We start from the raw sequence: 24,856 nt of genomic DNA, 5'->3' as shown, positions 1-24,856 counted from the left end.
AATTATGGATTTATGTAGTTTATTTGGAATGAAGTACAAAGTACAGTTTTATGATTAAAGAGAAAAAAAATTATTTGAGTAAAATGAACATTATGGGAAATGGTTATCCTGTAATTCTGATCTTTCCAGATAACAGGTTTCCAGATAAGGGATTTCATTTTTGTACAAGCAACTCAACCAAAAGTGTAAATCCTTACTCTCTAGTACACTCCACATTAAATAGACTAAGGACATAATTTACTAGCATAGGTGCTAAACTGAATCAGATTAGTAATCAATAGAAAACCAATTAGCAAGTAGTCTCACAGTATTCTACAATCTAGATAATATATAATTGGAGACTATTTTTATCTGCCTTTCAAATTCAAACAGGTTTTAGATATAAGATATATTCGAAAGAGAAAAGGTATATCTATTTGTAGTGTAACTGCATTGACTGTGTGTGTGTGTGTATATATGCTGTATATAAAAATATATATATTATTGTATATATTATGCTAAGGACTATGGCAAATAGACATTATTTAACCTATATGATCCTTTCAGGGATAAATGTGGTATTATAATATTACTGGCCCTTTGAGAGTTGCTTCCCATTTACCGGTATGTAAAACATAATACAGTGGTGTGAAAAACTATTTGCCCCCTTCCTGATTTCTTATTCTTTTGCATGTTTGTCACACAAAATGTTTCTGATCATCAAACACATTTAACTATTAGTCAAAGTTAACACAAGTAAACACAAAATGCAGTTTTTAAATGAGGGTTTTTATTATTTAGGGAGAAAAGAAATCCAAACCTGTGTGAAAAAGTAATTGCCCCCTGAACCTAATAACTGGTTGGGCCACCCTTAGCAGCAATAACTGCAATCAAGCGTTTGCGATAACTTGCAACGAGTCTTTTACAGCGCTCTGGAGGAATTTTGGCCCACTCATCTTTGCAGAATTGTTGTAATTCAGCTTTATTTGAGGGTTTTCTAGCATGAACCGCCTTTTTAAGGTCATGCCACAACATCTCAATAGGATTCAGGTCAGGACTTTGACTAGGCCACTCCAAAGTCTTCATTTTGTTTTTCTTCAGCCATTCAGAGGTGGATTTCCTGGTGTGTTTTGGGTCATTGTCTTGCTGCAGCACCCAAGATCGCTTCAGCTTGAGTTGACGAACAGATGGCCGGACATTCTCCTTCAGGATTTTTTGGTAGACCATAGAATTCATGGTTCCATCTATCACAGCAAGTCTTCCAGGTCCTGAAGCAGCAAAACAACCCCAGACCATCACACTACCACCACCATATTTTACTGTTGGTATGATGTTCTTTTTCTGAAATGCTGTGTTACTTTTACGCCAGATGTAACGGGACGCGCACCTTCCAAAAAGTTCAACTTTTGTCTCGTCGGTCCACAAGGTATTTTCCCAAAAGTCTTGCCAATCATTGAGATGTTTTTTAGCTAAATTGAGATGAGCCTTAATGTTCTTTTAGCTTAAAAGTGGTTTGGGCCTTGGAAATCTGCCATGCAGGCCGTTTTTGCCCAGTCTCTTTCTTATGGTGGAGTCGTGAACACTGACCTTAATTGAGGCAAGTGAGGCCTGCAGTTCTTTAGATGTTGTCCTGGGGTCTTTTGTGGCCTCTCGGATGAGTTGTCTCTGCGCTCTTGGGGTAATTTTGGTCGGTCGGCCACTCCTGGGAAGGTTCACCACTGTTCCATGTTTTTGCCATTTGTGGATAATGGCTCTCACTGTGGTTCGCTGGAGTCCCAAAGCTTTAGAAATGGCTTTATAACCTTTGAAATTGAACTCAGGTGTGATAAACCACAGTTAAGTTATTTTTTAACAAGGGGGGCAATCACTTTTTCACACAGGCCCATGTAGATTTGGAGTTTTTTTTCTCCCTTAATAACGTAAACCTTCATTTTAAAACTGCATTTTGTGTTCAATTATGTTATCTTTGACTAATAGTTAACGGTTTTTGATGAGCAGAAACATTTAAGTGTGACAAACATGCAAAAGAATAAGAAATCAGGAAGGGGGCAAATAGTTTTTCACACCACTGTATATATAACACACACTTGTGGCAATAAGCATGCAGGGTACTTGGGAAATCAGTGATTATTAATACCACCGTCTGGCACAACCATCTGTCATAGACGAAATCTTTCATTCAGGGGAATGTGAAGCTCATTTTGATAACCACAGTTCTCTCTGAGAGGACCCCCTTCAATAAAAAATGATCCTATGCCAAAACCCTAATTGTGCAGCTGAGAAAAATAAGAATAAATAAATCAATAGTAACTCAAATGTTACCAATGCTATTTAATTGTATTTATTGTATAGTCCTTGCAAAGCCATAGAGTATTTGCTCAATGCGTTTACATCACCTGTCTGATGTCCCATGTTCCTGTATGAGGGGGCTGCCATATTTGTGCAGCAGGAGTCCTCTAATGTGCAACATTAGAAACTTTAACTGACAGGCTGAGATGGGACAGTCAGGTTGGCAAAACAGTCAGGTTTAGAAACTTCAACTAACAATTACTTCAACTAACAAAAACTTTGAACTTCGAATTCAAAAAGATCAATCGAATGGAGGTTGAAGTTTTTTTGGGGTCGAAGTGGGTTTTAGGTGGGTGAATGGTCGAAGTTGAAGTTTTAAAGAGACAGTACTTCAAAAAAATTTGAATCGAAGTATGACTATTCCCTAGTCGAAGTACACTTCACTTCACTTCGAAACTTCACCTCGACCTTTGATAAATCTGCCCCTTAATGTACATTCATATTTTAAAAAGTAGTTTTTTTAGTGTCCGTATCACTTTAAGGTATGGGGATCTTGAGGCTATTTATGTGATGCAGTCTGTAATTGTATATTAGGTATGGGATCCGTTATTTGGAAGCTCCAAATTTTGGGAAGGCAATCTCCCATAAACTCCATTTCTCTATAATAATAAAACAATACCTTGTACTTGATCCAAACTAAGATATACTGTAATTAATCCTTATTGGAAGCAAAACCAGCCTATTGGGTTTATTTAATGTTTAAATGATATTCTAGTAGACTTTAGTTATGAGCATCCAAAATACAGGATACCCCAGGTCCCAAGCATTCTGAATGATAGCTCCCATACCTGTATATTAAGTCTAATTCATTTTTATCTCCTAAAATTAACTATGAATTTGTCCCATATGTATCAGTTAATTTGGATTATAGTTTAATCAAAAAGGATACCAGTGAATACACTTTATAAATGTTTTGTATATAAAAGTAAATAACATACATAATTGCCACAGAGTTACTCTCACTTTTGTGTAAACCTAACCATGCAAATCTTCATGCATTTCTATAGACATTCAATTTGATTGGACTAGGGATACTCTTCCAGATTCTGTTTTTACCTTTTATTTTATTTTGGCTGTGCTGAAAGATGGTTCATGTTGATTGACATTGTGGAATGAGTAGGATCTGTATCCATGCACTGGATTTACTGTGCTTGTTACAAAACTGCTCACAACATTTTTGATGGGGTAAAATGGGGATCATGGTTCCCATGCACAGAGCACTTGGACTAGGGGAGTGGCTGCACACTGTACCTTACTGCTTATTACAAATTCAGGGCAAAGTACAAAATGCTGCACACGTTAGTAGTCCTGTTAGTAACACTACATGGTGCTCACTAGCTTATACTGTACATCTAAAGAATGTGCAAGCTAGGGGCTAGGGTGCATAATGGGAACTCCTAAATCTTGCCTGACCCATATACATGCAGAACAGGTAAAAGCTGATAGTGGAACAGCATGAAAGACAACCTCACAACTTTGACGAGGATGGTGCAGTTGTGCCTGTTTTAAAGGATAAGAATTCACCATAAATGTTAAAATTGACTTTCTTGAAGTATTTGAATAGAATTTTCTGAGTTAGTTGTGTAGGGACATATAGGGTTAATATGCCCCTATGGCTTTAATTCCCTACACTTCCTGATCTCCCTAGTTGCTGGGCAGATGCCCATGTAGCTAGATGTAATTTGCATAGTTGTGCTATTGGCCAAGAGGCGCTGTGACAACTTCCTGTCACACTTTGGTATAGTGAGTGAGAAGGGGTGAATCTTTCTCTTTGGCTTCTGTTTGCTGATCCAGCTGAATGTTTCCAGGGAGCCTGGGTACAACAAGGCCCAGTAAAGACATGTGCCCTAGAGGGACTAGTACCTCTAGAGAGATAAGTCAGGAAGCAGGGACCCCGTGAATGACGCTAGTGAGTGGCAGGAATATATTTGTTATAGACTCTCTAGGAGAGTAAGACAGTGAAGGAAGAGAGGAAGAGCAGCTTTGTGCTCCATCAAGGAGGTGTAGCAGGGAGTAGCTTCCCAGGCTGTAAGATTTGCCTACAGTGAAGAGACCACAGTGGATAGGGTGTCATGCTTCAGCTTCTCCTCTCTCACCACTCCACTGGGAGAGAGTGCCTCTGTACTGATGTAAGTACCCTGTGGATCATTTGTCTCTGACAAATAAAAGTATATACTGTTTGACTGCAAGAACCTCCTGGCGCCCTTTCTTTTCCTGTTTTATCGCATAGTACCTGTAGGAGTTGTAGTTATACTACACCATACCTGAAATTTTCCACGTAGCGAAGGCCCTAGCCTGAATTGTTTGAGTCACATGTAACCCATGCTCTAAGCACTAGCTGGACATTAAATCCTATCGGTCTGCCTAGCCCAAGTTAACGTTACAGTTATTAGAGGGATTCTGTCAAGGGAAAAAAACATTTTTAAAAGATTTCTGTTTGTGCAGGGACACTTAGGGTCCATAATCCATTGTTTTTAGCTATCTTGAAACTAAAATGGTGCAAGCAGAAGTGAGAAGAGAGACATACCTTCACTGAAAACCATAATAAACTGCACAGTTTATTAATAAGAAATCTGATAGCACTAGGCAAGGGATTGAAAAAACGTTGACTATATATTGATCAGTAACAATTTGATTTACCAACAAGATCAAGGATTATTATTTGGAAAACATTTTTCAAGAGAATGAATCATGTATAATGACTTATAATATAAAAACCCATTCTCATACTAAGAGAGATCACAGAAGCTGAACAAATATACTGTAGACAGTACACTACTGATAACATTGAAATGTGCAAGTATAATACACGTTTTCTATGTGTTGGGTATTATTACATTTTTCCATAGAGATATGGATACATACTGCATACTCTACTGCCACATTCTTTAGTATTATTCTTCCGCACAAAAAAATCGATATATTATTTTGTGAGCCATTTCACTAAGAAGCCGATTAACGGACACACAGGTGGGTACCAGGAAGCTGTATTTAAGAAGTGTCAGCAAATTGGATGGGGGAAAGCCTCATAATCTAACAGATCAGTCTTGTAAAAAAGGGAAACTTCACCTTGAAATAAACTTTTAGTATGTTATACATACATACATACATACATGTTACATCGATATTACATACATACATACATATGTACATGTTACATAGGTATGTTCTAAACAACTTTGCAGTGGTTTCATGGTTTTTGGCTCACCTTGATAATTAATTCTGCCTCTTCAATATTTCATTATATAGCTATGGCTAGTTTTTTCTCTACCAAGCATGGGTAAAATACCCAAAAATCAGTTATCCTAATATATACGACACTTTTACCCATTTGCATGTTAGTAATAACACACCATACCTCCCAACATTTTGGAAGTAAAAAGAGGGACAAAAATGTTTTTCGCACGAAGCACAGTGAATTTTTTTTGACCACGCTCATTTCTGTGGCCACACCCCCTAATTACCATGTTCATTTTACAAAATGTGGCAGGTTATGAAAGTTTCAAAATAATTCTCCTTATCTAAACTGTTTTTTGTGTTATAAAATTGTTACAAAGTATCTTATTTGCACCTGTTAGCTGTTCTGTGCTCTCTGCTAAAAAGCCAATTAAGTTACAGAGACAGAGAAAATAGGGACTTTCCAGTACAAATGAGGGACTGCAGGTTGAGCTGTCAAAAGAGGGATTGTCCCTCCGAAAAAGGGACAGTTAGGAGGTATGACACACTGTAGTGCCCAGTCATATTCCTTCATGCTTGCAACTACAAGGGGGGGTGAACAACTCAGAGATGCACATGTATGACAGATAAATAGCCTTTGGTTTAAACATAATAGTCATGGAGGCTTCATTCTTGGTAGTCTTCTCTTCCTGAAGCGGTGAGCTTGAATTTCTATGTATTAATAGAAATAAAATCGGTACCATTTTTATTGTATTGTACATGAGGAGTGGATGGTGTACTATGACCCAAATACAGTCCTGCTTGTCAGAACCACAAAAAGGCCTTATTGTCATATTTTTGTAATTAGAGGCCCTAATGACCATAACATCTGAATCCATTGAGAACTCGTTCCACTTTAAAAGTCATGTCAACTTATAAAATGAAATGTTTATTGCTGGATTATTATACAATTCAATAAAGAGAAATTGAAAAGAAGAGAACCCTCAATCATCCAGGAACGCTTTCATTTCCATTCATCCAAAACTAAAAATGAAAGCTCCAGTTGAGACCTTTATTTCAGAAGGAGTTTAAAGGGTAACTGTGTGGTCACTTCATATAATGAGTGTAGCTCACCGTTAGTTTTATGTGTCTAGTCAAGCATAGTCTTAACATGTTAAGCTATTGCAGTGGGCCCTCCAGTGGGAGCTTTATGTCAGGCCTTAAAGGTAATGCCCCAGAATCAGTTTTGTCAATTGCAATTGTCACGGCTGCAAAATGCAGAGACTTGTTTTTGCAAGTAATTATGCAATTTGAGCAGAGCAGGTTCTCAGTATCCCCTATGGCAAGGTATTTTCTGGCAAGGGGAACAGGTTATTGCATGCTTCGGAGGCCAACAAACTTCATATGAAATACTTATTAGCCCCAGAGACTAAGTTCCAGATTGCAGGGGAAGGCTTGGTGTGGCAGTACTTGCTATATATCATCAAAATTGTTATTCCGTAGAAAGTTTTACTGCTTTTATGTAATACAGGTATGGGACTTGTTATCTGGAAACCCGGTATCCAGAAAGCTGAGAATTGCGGAAAGGCCGTCTCCCATAGACTACATTTTATCAAAATAATCTATTTTTTTTTTTAACAGATCCCATACCTGTATTGAAATATGAGTTTTTATGTATTAAAGATAAGTTACAGAGAAAATGGAACTCGTCTTACAGGTCATAGTAAAAACAGTATGCCTTTAATACAAGGATACCAACAAAGCATAGACAAATACATGTATTTTTGGGATAATCAAACGTTTTATAAACAATATCGATGCAGCGAATCCAGGATTCAGTTCAGGGCCTTTTTCAGCATGATTCAGATTCGGCCGAATCCTTGTGCTTTGCCGAAACTAATCCAAATCCTAATTTGCTCTTGCAAATTAGGGATGGGAATGGAAATCATGTGACTTTTCGTCACAAAACAAGTAATTCAAATTGTTTTCCACTTTTGCCCTTTCCCGCCCCTAATTTGCATATGCAAATCAGGATTCACTAACGGTTCGGGGACTGTGGATTTGGTGGGACCTGTAATCCAGAATACTTGGGACCTGGGATTTCCCATATAAGGGATCTTTTAACAATTTGCATCTCCATACTTTAAATCAGAAAAAATCATTTAAACATTATATAAATCCAATAGGATTGTTTTGCCCCCAATAAGGATTAATTATATCTTAGTTTGGATCAAATACAAGGTTTTATTATTACAGAGAAAAAGGAAATATGCTTTAAAATTGTGGATAATTAGTTTGAAATGAATTCTAGGGGAGATCAACTTACCGTAATTCAGAGCTTTTCCAGATAATGGATCCTATACCTGTATGTATATATGCTATGGCCCTGACAAAAAAATGAATATAATATTTTCTTTATAAATATTAAAAATGCCATTTTTTATACTTGCCTGGCAGGGAATTAATGTTTAATGCTTCGTCTTTGAAACAGCCCTGACATTTTAATGTTCCACTAAATGAATTAGTAATTAAATAGCATATAGATTTATGCTAGCATTTATTGGGGGGGAATCACCACTGTTGCTATGGAAACCTTATAGTTTTTTTTCAGCTTCCTAAAGAATATTTGCAATTTTTGCTGACCAGACAAATTTTAAAGTATAAAAAGCTAAAACGGTGTTTGAACGGCATGTTATGAATTTCCAAAGGTATTGTCAAAAAAAAATCGAACATTTTTAATTATGATCCAGCCATTGACACAGGTACATCACTTACATTGCTATATATAAAAAAGGAGCTGCTTACTATATAGAGATAAAAATATATATTATTTATTAGCTAAACAGAATGCCAGTGCTTAAGATAAAATAAGGGTTATACTGATTAGCTGGCTATTTCTGAGTTTTATGTTAATTTCTGTTATGTGTATACAGTATGTGTGGCTGTTGATGGTTAGTAAATCCCTCTGCTGCTGCTGTGTGATGAGATATTTCCCAGCAGCCTTGCGCTAAAGCCAGGGATACCAGCACACAGCAGATACATCCTTAGCAAGCTGTGGTCTTAATCCCCCTCCTTCTATCCATTAAAATCAGCCTTTAGAAATACCCTCACAAGGAATCAGAGGATGCTTTTGCAGAGAACATTCTTTCCAGCTTCCTTCCCTGGGAAAGGTATGATGTTTTGCAGCTGACACTATTATCTTCAACATTTATTTAGTTGCCCTTTTGCACTGCTTATAGAGAAGGACATTGCTTCAGGTAATGTACTCAATGATGAAATAGAAGTATTCCTGTACCTTAGTATGTGCTGTATTCTGTTAATGGATTATTGAACAGTGCAATTTTGCTATAGTTGCATGCAGTATTAACACAGTATTGTGCTTTTTTTTTCTTCTCATCATCAGTTCATCAGTTTTAAGGCGAGGTGAAACATTTCTTCCACATACTGATTAGAATTAAAAGTGTAAATGTGCATTTGGCTTCTTGACTTTAAAAATCACGAGATTAATGAATGAATTTTTCTATGTAAGGAGAGTGTTTTGTGCATGATGATATTGATCGGCATTAATCTGAATGGCAAAAGAATAGGTAGGTTGAAAAGATCAAGTAGTGTACTTGAATGGAAAATTATGGGTTGCCCCTAGCAGAAAAACCTGGCTGTGAGTGTCGCTGATATAGAAGATAAATGAAATACAGACAGCAAGGACCGTGATAGGAATTGCTATGCTGCTGCTTTGCTTCTTTGCACTTCAGCTGAGCAATAAACCTGGATCAGTTGTACACCAGCACGTTGTCATTTGCTTCCTCATTCATGTTAGAAGCAGCAAATGTGTCCAGTTAGATTTCAAGGTGGGTGCTTAAGGTTCCAAGATAAAGGTACAGAAGCAGAGAGAGTCATCTAGAGCTGGAAAAATTACGTGCATCAGGGACACCCAACCTGTGTTGAACTGTAGCTGAATCACAATTACCAACATCCCACTGAAAATATTTGGCAGATGCATTTCAACCACAACAAAAAACGGCAGGTTAGGCATCCATATGGTGTATCTAGCATATATCTAGATCAGTTGTTTCACAGTCCTCCCCGACAGCACCTCAAACAGTAGTGGCTCAATGTAAATGCTTATCTTTATAAGACTTTGGAACAGGCATGCCTTTCTAGAGGGATGTGTTTAGCAGAAAAAATATTTGCAATCTAATGCATTTGCATGTTTTTAATATAGCTTTTGCAAACTCTGAAATATATAACAACCTTATATGCCAGTGGAAGAGAGATTACACATGTGTGCCGTGTACATAAAAACTTCTTACTTTTTGGTTTCTAAAGAATATGGTACCTTTAATTAGGCCTGATAAATGCACTGTGCACAATTTAAAATTGTGGATAATATATATATTCCAGTAAATGGACCCGCACTCTTTCATTTTGGTGAAATAAATCAATGTGTTTTATTCACAAAATCATGTCCAACATTTCAGTCCCTGGAATATATCATAAAGCTTTGGCCAACGCACCACCATCAACAATCCAAATCCGGATGGAGTGCGTTCACTGTACTAACATTATATATATATATATATATATATATATATATATATATATATATATATATATATATATATATATATATATATATAACCAAAGGAATGGTGCACTCCGTAGACAAAATTAATACCTGGGTGCCAGCATGGGAAATAAGCAGTGAAAAAGGATTGCGGCACTCACAGGGTTTTAGTGAAAAAACAAAAAATGTTTTATTATTAAGCCTCAACGTTTCGATCCCCCACAGGGATCTTCGTCAGGAGCAAAAACAAACAAACATATATATATATAATGTTGAGACCCAGGGTATATTTCTACTTGTTCCAGCTGAGTTTCATATATAATGCTTAATCGAGCTTAACTGGTTTCCTATACATAGATGAGTAATGCTGAAACAGTCCTGCTGAGAAATATCCTTTGAAATACACAAAACACACATACATAAGACATGGTGATATTTTTATTTTGTGTTTTAAGTTATAATATTTTATCAGGTACATTCAGGTACATTCAGTTACAAACACAGTTGCAAGTACAAGTGTGAATTCTATGAAGCGGTCTTCAGCCTGCTCTAATGTGGGGCTGTCCAACTGGAGGCCCGCAAGCTGGATGTGGCCCTCCAAAGGATTTATATGGACCTCAGTCTGCTCACAGGCTTCATAGAATTCACCGTATGACATCATCGTTTTAATTCATTAATTCGGTCCACCAACATGACATACAATTAGCCCACTATATGTAATAAGTTGGACAGCAATGCTCTAAAGAATTACATGCAAACAGTGTATGGCTGGGGTTCAGAGGGACACTGTGGCTGCCACCTTAGAAGCCCCCATACCCCCTCAGGGCCCCCCCTCCCCATTGGCAGATTTAGCAACTCGCTGATGCCTCCCCACCACGCATACCGTATACAACTGCTGTGGATGCTGTTGGGGAAGGTCCAGGGGGGCAACATAAGTTTTCGGTGCAGAGCGTGTCTGAGTCCAGTCCGACACTGCGTGCATTGATGCAAGAAATTCTGGAATAAGCACCAATGACCTAATTTCCAAGATTTAAAGGGGACCCGTCACCCAAACAAAATTATTCCAAATCCTCTTTTATCATGTTAGTCAAGCAAAATGAACTTTAATTACACTGTATAAATTATTTGAATATTGTTTCCATCAGTCTGGGAACTCGTAATTATAGCAAGCAGGAAGGAGCCATTTTGTGGAACTTTTTATTAAGAGAAGCCTTGTATCATCTCAGAATCTTGTTTGTGCACCAGGGGACAGGGACCCAATTTCCATCCCCATGCCCTGGTTACACAATTAAATCGTTAAGAGAGCTGGGGGAATGCAGGGAGAGCAGTGACATCTAGTAAGTGCTGAATGGAAAGTGAAAGTAATTGTCTGCCCCGCCTCTATGCCACTGGCATAGAGGAGGGGCTGACAATATTTGATTGACAGCTGATATTTTTAAATGCGTTTACAACAGCTATGAATGCTTTAATAAAAAAAAGAAATTGGATTTAATATTTAATTTAAAAAGGACTTTTATTATACAGAATTTTATATCTGGGTGACGGGTCCACTTTAAGGATTGATTGGCAGCTTGCTTTGGGCGGAATTCCGGTTTGGCCAAGCACTGTATGATCCCTTTATTTTTATTGGGGTTTTCTTTAAATTCTGACCTATCCATATTACTTGTCATAACAACTAGTTATACTACATTTAAAACACCATTACTTGATGAAAAGGATTCATCAAAGAGAATCACATCCAAGCCCAGATTTTTTGGCACATGCTACACTGTTTCGGTTTCCACTGTTTTTATTTTTATTTTTTACCCATGGGATACATACCCTTCTTTATTTTTCAGTGAGTAATTAAATCTCTGTTGCTAAAACAACATGTATATACTGTATTTGGAAAGTTGCAAACAGTGGATCTTCAAGTTATAGAATGTACAATTAAAATAGGCTTTCAATGATCTTAAGTGCCTTCTTCCTGTCTGGCTCATAGTAATGATACACTTTAGCAAGAAATCCCCATTATAGTGTTCAAGGGCAATCAACGCATCAGTAATTACCATTGGTAGTTGTTAACACTTATCAGTATATGCATGTTCTTCTCCAATTATCCCCTACTCCTGTTCAGATTTCTCATTTGCAGTGCGAATATTTTCATTAGATATTTGCTCCATTCTGTTTTTAAAGAACAGGTACATTGTTTAAATAAATAGTCTTTATTTTACAGTGGCATGATGTCAGCATTGTTGCCAGTCCTTTCTCGAGTTGGAAAACTGTTAAGCAGAATCCCTGAGACTTTCATTTAGGCTGATTGCACGTCAGATTAGTCGCCTGAGATAAATAAATCTCCTTTTCTGCAAGTGTCTAATCACCTGTAAATGCTTTCCCAATAAAGTAAATTGCTGGTGCTAAACCATATGCAGTGCTTCAAAGTCGTCTGATGTTTCCTCTTGAGGCAGGAAGGAGGAGGAGGAATTATGGACTTGTGCTGTTTTCATTGGTTTTGGGATAGGGCCCCTGGTTCCATTGAAAATGTACCTGAATGCTGTAGCATACAGCAACATTATTAACAGCTATAAAATACCCACTGCGTTCACGGACACACTGACACCTGCTGCTCCTCGTCACTGCTCCTGATTATGGTGCATCTGGGTTTGCGTGGTGTTTGGCTCTAGTAGGGTTTCTTCTGTTCCTGCGTGACGTAATTACGGTTGGTGCCAAATTCAATATTTAAAGGCGCAAATGCCTTATTCCCATTGCTCAAAGTAAAGGTATTTTCCTGGGTGGGATTTCTAGTCATTGCTTTCTGGTTTTGATCCTTGCCTGTCCCTGACTTATCTATCTGCTGTCTGAATCTGACCCCTGCCTGTTTTGACAATTCTTCGGATCCTGTTTTGGTGTTGCGCTCCCACATGCACACTGATGCTTTCACCTGTCTTGTTTACTGGTGCCACTCACCTTCCTATCCTCAAGCAGTTTAAAAATAAGATTGGCTAAGCCAAATGTAGTTAGGCTGAGTTCTCAGAAGGCAACAGTTGCAAGGCTTGTTTGTGGCTGAATTTGTTTTCCTTGGCTATTTGGGAAGGGAAATTCTGAATGGCATATGTACTTTTTCCATACTTGCCTGCTATAGGTTTTCTGTGGAATATATATCTATATATATATATATACCAGTTCCAAAGGTGCACTCCATTTACTTGGTGAAGACCCGGGTGTCAGCTGTAAATATTAGATATATGCACAAAGAGAGACATTCACTGTGATAACTCACCCTGGTGTTCTAGTGGGAGGAGGTCTGCAGGGATGCCTGCAGCCTCCTCGGTGGGGACGCCTGCCACGCCGCTGCTCCTCTGGGCCGCAATAGGCATAATGTTAGGGCGCGGCGCTTCCTGATTTGTTGGCGTGTGACATCAGCGTGCAGTGGCGCGAAATTTGAAAATATTTAAAGCCACAAAGCAGTTTTACACATTGCCTGTTATAGGATCTTGTTCCTGGTGCTTCTGTGAGTTTGAGCTTCTGATTACTCTGTATTGATTCCTGTTGTGACCCCCTGCCTGGCTTCTGACTATTCTGACCTCTTGATTCCTGACCCTTGCCTGAATACCGACTACCTCTTCTGCGTAACCCCTCTGATTGACTTCCTGGTTTGACCCTTGCCTGCCTGATTATGTTGATTCTCTGCCTGCCCCGACCCGGCCTGATCTGACTACTCTTTTGGCTAACGTCTTGTACCACGACCTTCTGCCCAAAGACTTTTACTAAACAGCTGAGCCCCTCTGTCTATCCAGAACATCTAGCCTTGCACCTCTCGTAAGTCCTGGTGGCATCCAAGTAGCTGAGGGCTCCTCCCGAGGCCAAAAGCGGTCACACTACAGGTGAAACACGAGCCGAGACCAGGGTGCTTGGCATTTGTTCTGGTGTTGGGTGCCGACTGTGACACTCAAGGGATCATTTTGAATGCAGGCAAACTGTGTTTATTCCACTCAACGTTTCTATCCCATCTTCGTCAGGAAGAAAAAAAAAAAATCTGCTGATGAAGATCCAGATGAAGATCCAGTGTGGGATCGAAACATTGAGTGGAATAAACACAGTTTGCCTGCATTCAAAATGATCCCTTGAGTATTGCTCTTTGTGTATATATATATATATATATATATATATATATATATATATATATATATGGGTATAGGATCCGTTATCCGTAAACCTGTAATCCATAAAGATCCAAATAACAGAAAGGAGGTCTCCCATAGACTCCATTATAATCAAATAATTCAAATTTTTAAAATGGATTTCCCTTTTCCTTGTTGTAATGAAACAGTAGCTTCTACTTGATTCAAACGAAGACACAATTAATCTATACAGAATGCAAAACAATCCCATTGGGTTTAATTAATATTTAAATGATTGTTAAGTAGACTTAAGATATAGAGATCCAAATTACAGAAAGATCCCTTATCCGGAAAGCCCCAGGTCATATACTTTGCTTAGTAAAACCATATCAAACTTTTCCAGAGGAAAGTTAAGAAAAGAAATTCTTGCACCAGTCATTGAAACATAATTTTATTATTATTATTATTATTATCATTACTATAATTGGTACTTGTATTTTATATTCTTACTTGTTTAAAATGACCCAACCCTTTTATAAAACTATTTTAACTGCCAGTACAACGACTTCAAGGATAGCATTCCACAGATTCACAGATCTTACTGTAAAAACACATTTCTCATCTTAACATAAAACTTCCTTTCTTGTTATCTCAAAGGATGGCTCATGGCCTCTGGATGGAACTACTGGTGATCATAAAAAGACAAACTACACAATATTACAAGTATTAAACACTGGTTTTCTCATTAGCGCTGCCTATGCAGAAAGTAATGAGACACATTTCCACTTGATAAGAAGATTCTAGTACATAGTCAACACCACAACTTTTTCAAGTGAAAAGCATCCCAAAGATCATGCTACTTTATAATTAAGTAGCCTTAGCATTATTGCCGCTGCTGGGTTATTTTGGAAAAATCATCTTCTTGTGGAATAATCATTCAGTCCTGGCAAAGAAACGTCTTCTTTCTGTTTTGTTACTACCATGCAGTCATTTAATTGGCAATTGCTTGAAAATATATGTGGTGCTTCATTTAAATTACCTATTTAAAAAAAGTAGATGGAGCCGACCTTCCCCAAGACATATATATATATATATATATATATATATATATATATATATATATATATATATATATATTTGTGTGTATATACAATTAACCATATTTCCCAAGTGAAATGGTGTTTAGTGGCCACCAGATGTTAGTGATGTCTGCTGTGTTTGGAAACCAGAGGCATAAGTGACAAAATGAGCATTAGGTTTAGGAGAGAATTTAAACCCTTGCTGTAAGGCATTCCTGAGCAGTGCTAGAGCCAGATCTCATAAGGTGCAAAAATCTTTGGTGGGCCACCTGTACTACCCTTAAGCAGGTGATCTAGAATATAATAAGTAGAAGTGGACAGACAGCCATTGGAGTGAATAAACTAAATTACAAAGTGGTAACAAAATATATTTTGTGCTCTTTCAGTCGAGTAAAAAGGGTCTATCACTGTATATAGACGCTTCAGTTATAAGTTATAGCAGATTAAGGGATCGTTTGATCGAACTATTTGCAGTAAATCCTTCGACTTCGATATTCGAAATCGAAGGATTTCAATTTGGCAGTCGAATATCGAGGGTTAATTAACCCTCGATATTCAACCATAAGTAAATTTGCCCATTCATCTGGGAAAAAATCTTACTGTGCCTTTCAACATGAGCAATCTTTAAGGAGACCTGACATGAATATACTAATCACCAAAGCTGCCAAATGTTTTCTTAGTTTCAAAAGGTGTTTGGGTAAAATGACAAAAATTGGCAAAATTCGGGCAGTCTTTGTCATTTTAACTTAAAGATTACTTGTGCTAAAAGGTATGAGCAATTTTAAATTACCCCACCCCCCACCAATGTCTGCTTTTGAGTCCATTTTCTTGGTGGGCAAGGTGGGACTTTTCTAAGGTGGCTATGTAGGACAGGGAAGCAAATATCTTACCCTGGTAATTTAAAGAGCTGAAATTCCACATTTTAAACCAGAAATTCAGCTCCTCTAGTGCAGAGAGTGCACTAGTGATGCAGCTGCTCCTTTCCTACATCAGAACACCTGAAAGGTATGTTTGGGGGGGGCATAGGCAAGATCAAAGTGGAGGATGTAGAAGCGCCCTCGGTAGTCATTATGCATGAGTTATACAGAACATATCGGTGATCCAAATTTAGCATTTTCTGAAGATGTCAAAAAACCAATACTGCAGCAGTAAGGTATCACCTTGATAGCACATAAGGGGAATTCCAATTAATTATGATTAGTATTATGGCTTATGCCTTCTGGAGACAATAACGTTTTTCCTATGTTTGCAACTGCCAGCTAATTATTCTTATGATTTTATTTTGTTCATAATGTTTTGGACATTATTAGTAGAGACATTAAAGGTAATCATCAGCCAGATGCATGAAGAAAGTAGAATTCGAAGAAGCTTCCAATATAGATATAAACGTTTTCAGTGCTTTTGAATTTATTTGCAAGTTTAATTGATATTGCATCTGACATGGCTAGAAATTGATATTGCATTTGCATGGCTGGTCTGCATTTCTGGTGCCGACTTCTGAAACAATGTAGAAAAAACCTGCTGCTTAACAGACCTGGAGGAAAACTGACCTGCTGCATTATCAGAAACAGAAAACAGAAAGTCTAAAAAATTGTGATGAGAAATAAAAAGAAGCAATAACAATGCATTTTTTTTAGATTTGGTCAGTGACCCCCGATTTGAAAGCTGAAAAGAGTCAGAATTAAAAGGCAAATCATTCTAAAACTATAAAAAAATAAATAGAAATTGCCATTCTATAACATGATAAAAATTAACTTAAAGGTAAAGCACCCATATAAGTCACAATATATATGTGTGTGTGTGTTCAAAACCACTATAAATGTGATTTATATTTGTAAAACTTTCAGTTCTGCTTGAATGTGAATTAACCTAATTTCAGGATGTACTGTACAATGTGGGAAAATTACCGTATTTTTAGGGTGATGGAGGGTGTGTTTAGTAATCTGAGTTGAGAAGAACGGAGCATGCTCATGAGCCAACAGCCAAAGGAAATTCCTGAGGGAGGGGGCTGAGTGGGTTAGAGGAGTAGAAGGAATTCTAAGTGATTAAGGGGATGCTGCAGCCTTACTATTAACCTTTGAACAACCAGAGTGGCAGGTATTTAGATATTTCAAAGAGGCTCTTTGTGTGTGTGTGGGGGGGGGGTTACATGTCCTTTAATAAATACCCCCCTAACTGTTTGTCGTGCTAACTTATGCCATTATGTTTTTTTCAGGCTACTAAGGACACAATCTCTGGAATGGTATTACAATAATGTGAAAAGTCGGTTTAAGCGATTTGGAAGTGCCAAGGTCCTAAAGAATTTATACAGAAAGCATAGGCTTGAGAGCGGGGCTTGTGCAGATATTGTAGGTAAGCATTTTTCTTGTAAACAGTTATTAACGGATAACACAAAGTTAGTTCTCTTGCTCTGACAGAACAATACAGACAAAAAAATGTTTAAAGGAAAAAATAGTGCAAGTAACTACAAGTTTACTCTTATGCAAAAGAATATCTTAAACACAAACAGATAAACTTATTTGTGCTTTTTTTGATTTGAGAGCGAAGAGTTCTTTCAGCTATATGGGCTGAGTTGGTTGAGAACTACAGGCAAGTAAGTGTTGATGTGGAAAGGAGCCAGTATCATGCCAATGCACTGCCGTGTGTTTTTAGCAGGACTGCCCTCTCCGCAAAGATGTGTTGCATTGACTCTCCATGATGTTGGCTCCTTTCCACATTTACATGTTTATCTATGTATCTCATGTTTTATGGATATTACAAGAATCTGTTCAGATAATTGAAGTTTAAATATAGCTTTTAAGACCTGCTGGAATCTTTTTCTATGCACAGGGTAAGTACAAAAGGGGAAGTAACATTCAGTGGAAACTAAATAAGCAGTATTTATAAATGTTTCATGTTAGTTGCTGTTTTATACACCTCTCTCATAGTTTGTATCTATATGCACTAATGAATTCAGTACAGGCATGGGATCCATTATCCGGAAAACTGTTATCCAGAAAGCTCCGAATTACGGAAAGGTTTTCTCCCATAGACTCCATTTTATCCAAATAATCCAAATTTTTTAAAATTATTTCCTTTTTCTTAGTAATAATAAAACAGTACCTTGTACTTGATCCAAACTAAGATATAATTAATCTTTAATTAGCAAAACCAGCTTATTTATTTTTTTAAAGGATTATTTAGAGGATTTTCTTTAAAGGATCAGTAACATCAATTTTTTTTAAAAAAAGATTTGTTAGTATAGAACAAAAAAAAAACCACAAAGACAAATGAAACTTTTAAATCGCTAAGTCTTTATTAAGAAATAACTTACCGAAACTCCTCTTCAGAAAAGGTAACATGTCGACGATCCATCATGCGACGCTCGATTTCTCCTCCCTGCTATCTCCTATAAAGAAAAGCAATAAGGAGAAATTGAGCGCCGCACGATGGATCCCTGGGTCACCTTTTCTGAAAAGGAGTTCAAGCGGAGTTTCGCTTATTTATATTATATTATATTATAAAGTTATTTCTTAATAAAGACTTAGTGATTTAAAAGTTAGATTTCTCTTTGTGGGGTTTTTTTCATTCTATACTAACAAATTGTTTGTTTTTTTTAAAAAAATCTATGTTACTGGTCCTTTAATGTTTAAATAATTTTCTAGCAGACTAAAGGTATGAAGATCCTGTTACAAAAAGATCCATTATCTGGAAAACCCCATACCTTATATTAGTTATTTCTTTATTTATTGGTGACATGTTTTGCAGCATTTCTAGGGTCAATGTCACCAGGAACCAACTTAAATGTTTATCTTAGTCTGGTGGAGGGAGCCCAAGCAAAAACTAACAGAACATCCAAACTCAATGTAGACAGATCCCTGATAAGAACTGAAACCAGGTGCCCTTTGCGGCAATGGAATAAAAATAGCCACCGCACTAATATGAATTCAAGAACCGGTAATCATTTACACACATGCCCATGTAGTATACGCATTTTGTATACAATGGTAATCAATCAGAATATAGTTAAAGCTTAGGACAAGTCCAAGGCAGCGATCCTGACTGTAACCCACCTCCTCAATAAAGCATTTTGCAGTCAAGATCTCTGCCTTGGACTTGTCCTACTCTTAAATATATTCTGATGCAGTTGGCAAAAAAATTGGCAATACCATTTTAACTAGAGCGAATTTTAAAGCGAATATAGGGAGTGTGACTTTATTATCCTGGACAGTATTTCCATGGTAACAGGGGTTTATACAGTCAATACTAATAAATATTGCTAGTTAATTCTAGATCCAGGAATTATTTATGCATGCTGTTAAGCCTATGCCTAATAAGATGCTATTTAAATCTACCAGATGATTTATAGGATTAGTAAATGCATCTTAAAGGGCAGCCTGACTTTGGAAGCGTTTAGCAAAGAATACACTGAGACCAATAGTAAGTGCATGCATTTAAGAGCTTGTTTCAATGAATGTATTCAAATCTGCTCATTCTCTTTTATAAATATATATATATATATATATATATATATATATATATATATATATATATATATCTTCTTAGCTAGTGTACAGTGTGTAGCCATTCACACTAAATACAGAATTAAGTCCATGGAAAAAGGCTTTATTAAAATGACCAGTTACAGTTTGTTAAAGGGGAACTAAAGTCTAAAATAGAATAATGCTAGAAATGCTGTATTGTTGTATACTAAACATGAACTCACTACACCAGAAGCCTAATTAAACAAATGAGTTATGCTTTCAAAGTTGCCTGCAGGCGGCTGTCTTCTTGTAACTATGACCAAGACCATGCACATGCTCAGTGTGGTCTGGGCTTCAGTTGGGAGTTTAAGCTTAGGGATCATCATAAAATTATGAAAACAGCACAAGTCAAATAATATCTGCCATAGCAAGATTAATAATCAGAATATACAGACTGGACTGGGTCTGCGGATACAATTCTAGAAATCTACACAGTCTGAAGTTTCCTATCCGCAGCAGTCAGAACAAGTAAAACAAAGGGGGAATTTCACTGCATATAGTCAGGTTTCTTATCAAAACGGTACACATTTTTTATATAGGAGATAAATGTATTTTTCATTAAAGAAATTAAAAAATGAGATTTTATTTTTTTGCCTTTACATTCCCTTTAAGAATTATGGAAACCTTGCAGTGTAGTTTTATTGGACCTCTGTAAGTAAAAAATGAAGCTATGTTTATATATCACATCTAAAAAATATGCTATAGTTATAGTTAATGTGCATCATGTAGCAGTTTTTTCCACAGTCCGAAAATTCCATTGAATAAAATCATATGGAAACAAATATCATATCCTTGGTCAAAAATGAATTAACATCGTAAATGACCATCAATGTGTCACAACCCCATAAATTTTCTAACTGCATTTTAAACTCATACTTTTCTTTACTCATAAGAACTCACAAGAAGCGGACTTCACAAAGTGGTTCTCTTATGTCTGTATTGTTTTTTTTATTTTATTGGATATAATTACTACATTACACTAGTCTAGTGTTTTATGCTATTGTGAGTTTGGTTAATATATTTATTAATACCATGCTGTGAATCTTATTATTACCAATTTAAAGTACATTTTTAATGTATTTAAGTTATTTATTTAGCTTGGTGATATTTTATAAGGGCAAATTGGAAACCTAATATCGAGGACATATCAATTCCTTTTTTAAATGTCTATCTCCTGCTTTTTTTCTATTCCCTTTCCCCCCATACTCTGTACTTGCTGAACATTTTATTGGACCTGACATACTATTTATTTCTATTAAGTTCAAGTAAAAATTATTTTCATTGTTAGGTTGCCTGTTACTGTGTGAAATATTGTTATAATCTACGGGGGTTATTTACTAAACCTCAAATTTATCTGGTCAGGCTTTTTGAGGCAAAAACTTGAATTTTTTGTGAATTTATTGAGATGCTGCAAAAAGCCCAAAATCCACCATCTCAGACCTGTCAAGGTCCTGTATAAGTCAACAGAAGAGGCACCTACCCCAAATTGAAGTTATCGTGGTCTGTGCTGGGTTTAGCCAGAAAATCTAACCTTTTTGGGGTTTTCGAAACAATTGAGAAATTTAGGGAAAAACCCCAAAAAATGGTAAGATTCAGGTTTTCGCTCCATTTTATCTAGTTTCTCCACAATCCAATTAAATAGAGGTTTTTTTATTAATAAATGACCTAAAATCAGACATGGGAGTTTGGTTGAGCTATTCTTATTGATATTATGAGATATTTAGTAAATAACCTCCTACATATGTTAATTTTTTTATTATTCATTTTAGAGGGGAATTATATTGATGAAAGCATTGAAAATGAAGGGAGCATTTGTGGAAGTGATTCAACATTCTACAGACAAACAGAAGGTAACTATTCCCTCCAGGATTGGTTAACTACTATGTATTTTATTGGTGTGAGGGATTTCATGGCTAATGGATTAGGGTTAGAGCACAAAGAGTATTTGAATCCCATCAAAAATATTGTTGATAAACCTTAAGAAATTTTGACTGGTGGCTTTCAATTAAATATAACAAACAAGGGAAAGTTGTGCTCACCACTAGTTTTTAAAAACATTAGGCGGGGGTGCAATGAGGGTGTGACCACAAAATACATATAGACAAATACAAGATTCCTCTGCACTCAACCCATAATGGGTTGAGTGCAGAGGAATCTTGTATTTGGCTTTCAATTAAATACCATGGAACAGGCTACTTGAATGGTTGCCCCCATGGCTACACAACAGCTTGTTTATATAAACTATAGCAGTCTTTCTGAAGTGAATATATCGGTTTTACCAGTTTAGGCCAACTATGCATTTATATTTTCATAAATTCAAGGCACTTTCATTTGTTGGTGTTACTGTTCCTTTAAAGGAAAACTATACCCCCAAAATGAATACTTAAGCAACAGATAGTTTATATCAAATTGAATGACATGTTAAAGAATCTTACCAAACTGGAGTATATATTTACATAAATATTGCCCTTTTACATCTCTTGCCTTGAGCCACCATTTCGTGACTCTATCTGTGCTGCCTCAGAGATCACCTGACCAGAAATACTACAAAACTAACTGTAACAGGAAGAAGTGAGGAAGCAAAAGGCAGAACTCTGTCTGTTAATTGGCTCATGTGACCTTACATGTGGTTTGTATGTGTGCACAGTGAATCTTACGATCTCAGGGGGCGGCCCTTATTTTTTAAAATGGCAATTTTCTATTTATGATTACCCAATGGCACATACTACTAAAAAAGTATATTATTATGATAATGGTTCATTTACATGAAGCAGGGTTTTACACATGAGCTGTTTTACTCAGTATCTTTTAATAGAGACCTACATTGTTTGGGGGGTATAGTTTTCCTTTAAACCAAACTTTTCATTGTAGTCTTCTCTTAGTTGTAAAAGGTGTTCGTTCATAGAATGTCCACATATAGTTTTTTCCAAATTGGACAATAGCAGTAGCTTTTAATGAATGTGTAGACCAATGCAGATATTCCTGATCATTGAATAACATTTCTTGCATTCATAATATTCAAGGTTTGCTTATACCTTGATTTGTCTATTTTCATTCTTCAAATGATGTATCATTATGACAAACTCATGTCAAACATTGTCTTTTTTAACATTGTTGTGATTGGAAACATAAAAATAGGCAAGTTGTCACATTCTGCAAAGTGTCAACTAACACATCTGCCATCCTAATTACTGTATGGCGGATATTCAAATAGGCTTACAATTCATTCATAATATGTCATTATAAATAACTACACAGTACTATACCTTGTAACTGCAGCGAAATGGATGGAAATTATCATTTGTGTATGTTTAGAATGTGAGAATACTGTATATACAGAAATGTGCATCTGAATAACAAAACAGACACAATAATAAAAGACACTAAGGAGAAAATTGAGAAGAAAAAATTGAGGAGAAAAAATTGCAGAAAATCCAGAAAAAAAAAATCACATTTTGCAATGCAATATTGCATTGAAAATATTAATTTGTGCAGAGGGCATTTTAATGCTATGCTTGAAGGGGTAAAGTAATAAAAGCAAGAAACATTAAAAGTTTGCACAGATAAGAAAAAACGTTTTGCATTTTGCAAAGTAGTATTCTCCCCTACCCATTTATTACAATGCAAATATTAATTGTACATAGAGCACTTTTAAGGGGTTATTGTATTCTCTTGGAGAAAAAACAACTCTTTTGGCACAAGTGCATATATAAAATCTGCAATCTTTCTTCCACTGGCTGATATGGTTCGATAAAAGCAGGAAAAAATGTTTGCGCAAAGGAATACAATTTTGCATTGCCAATATGTTTTCTGCTAGTGACTTTTATTACATTCCCTGACATTCAACTGACCATTTGCAATAACCCATAGCAACCAATCAGCAGGTAGAATTTTCTGCTCACCTGTTTAAAAGCAAACATCATATTGGTCGCAATGCATTACTGCATCTGGGCAAACTTTGTGCCATTTATTACATATGAGGGATAGTTTCTTGGCAGTTTCATGGCAGAAATGAGGCTACAACATATGCAACATATAAGGGTAAGACATTATTTCACCTGCAGAATCAGTGATCACTGAAAACCTTTTCAATTACTCAGCAAGTCCAGTTGTTTTAGATTTACCTATACTAGATATACCATGACCTGGATGAATGAAAATCTTCATAGTCTTTGGATTTTCAATTGCACTGCTTGACATCATTAGCTGTGCTTGATATAAGAGAGGCTTTATTTCACATTCACATAAAGGGGATACTAATCATTCTAGGCAACATACCAATATACATTCATTGCACATTTTCACTGGTTGTAAAGTTATTTGTAAATGTAATTGCTATTATAAACAGTATTTGTCCCTTTCTTTTCTCTTCCTTGGTGGCTCTGATTTTGAAACAATGGAACAGAAACAGACTTATTAATAGCCCTGGAGGACATCTGGCTTTAACAACATTATTAGCCAGGAACTGAGAAAGAAACAGACATACTGCTTTCAATAGCAATTACATTTACAAATAGTGCTAAAACCATTGAAAAAAACATTGAAAATGTGAAGTGAATGTATATTGGAAAGTTGCTTAGAATTAGAGTTATTAAAAGAGAGATTATTATTATTATTATTATTATTAATTAGAGAATTAAAATATGTTTCTATGTTTTGTTGAGATTATGGACAATTATAGCAGACTTTCCTGTAAGTGAAGCATTAATTGTGATCTCTTGGAAAGCAACAGAAAATAAGATGTTGAGGATTTGGGATTTTCTTACCTCTAATCATGGGAGACCAAGAAGCAAAAACTTGAGGTTAGAAAGCAATGTAGAAATATAAAATATTTCAGTGCCAAAACCTGAAAATGAAGTCCAGATAAATAAAAAACAGATGAAAAAAGGTAGCCAATCTCCAATCCAATCTCTCCAAACGCTTTCCTTCACTCTGCGCCGGCTAAAATGAAAAAATGCCGGCGCTCACAAGGAAACTTTGGGCAACTTCGGAATACGAATTGCCGCGTGTAATTAGCGCTGGCGGGTTTTTTTTTCATTTTAGCCGGCGCAGAGTGAGGGAAGGCGTTTGGGGAGATTGGTCGCCGCAAAGACGAGGCGATTAGTC

The 24,856-nt window shown here is 36.5% G+C and overlaps 1 protein-coding gene across 2 annotated transcripts in view; it reads left to right on the top strand.

Annotated features, from left to right (window-relative positions):
* myrip.L (myosin VIIA and Rab interacting protein L homeolog) overlaps positions 1-24,856 on the top strand; it is a 187,285-nt gene that overhangs the window by 92,361 nt on the left and 70,068 nt on the right. For both annotated transcript variants that reach the window (XM_018267523.2, XM_041566087.1), the window contains exons 4-5: positions 17,443-17,579; positions 21,520-21,600. In XM_018267523.2, coding sequence (XP_018123012.2) covers positions 17,443-17,579; positions 21,520-21,600 — 218 coding nt within the window. The remainder of the gene's footprint in view (positions 1-17,442; positions 17,580-21,519; positions 21,601-24,856) is intronic.

The sequence above is a fragment of the Xenopus laevis genome, chromosome 6L (genome assembly GCF_017654675.1).
Source record: "Xenopus laevis strain J_2021 chromosome 6L, Xenopus_laevis_v10.1, whole genome shotgun sequence".
NCBI classification, from domain to species: Eukaryota; Metazoa; Chordata; class Amphibia; order Anura; family Pipidae; genus Xenopus; species Xenopus laevis.
The sequence above is the reverse complement of the archived record's forward strand: the minus strand, read 5'-3'. Positions and strand labels throughout refer to the sequence as shown.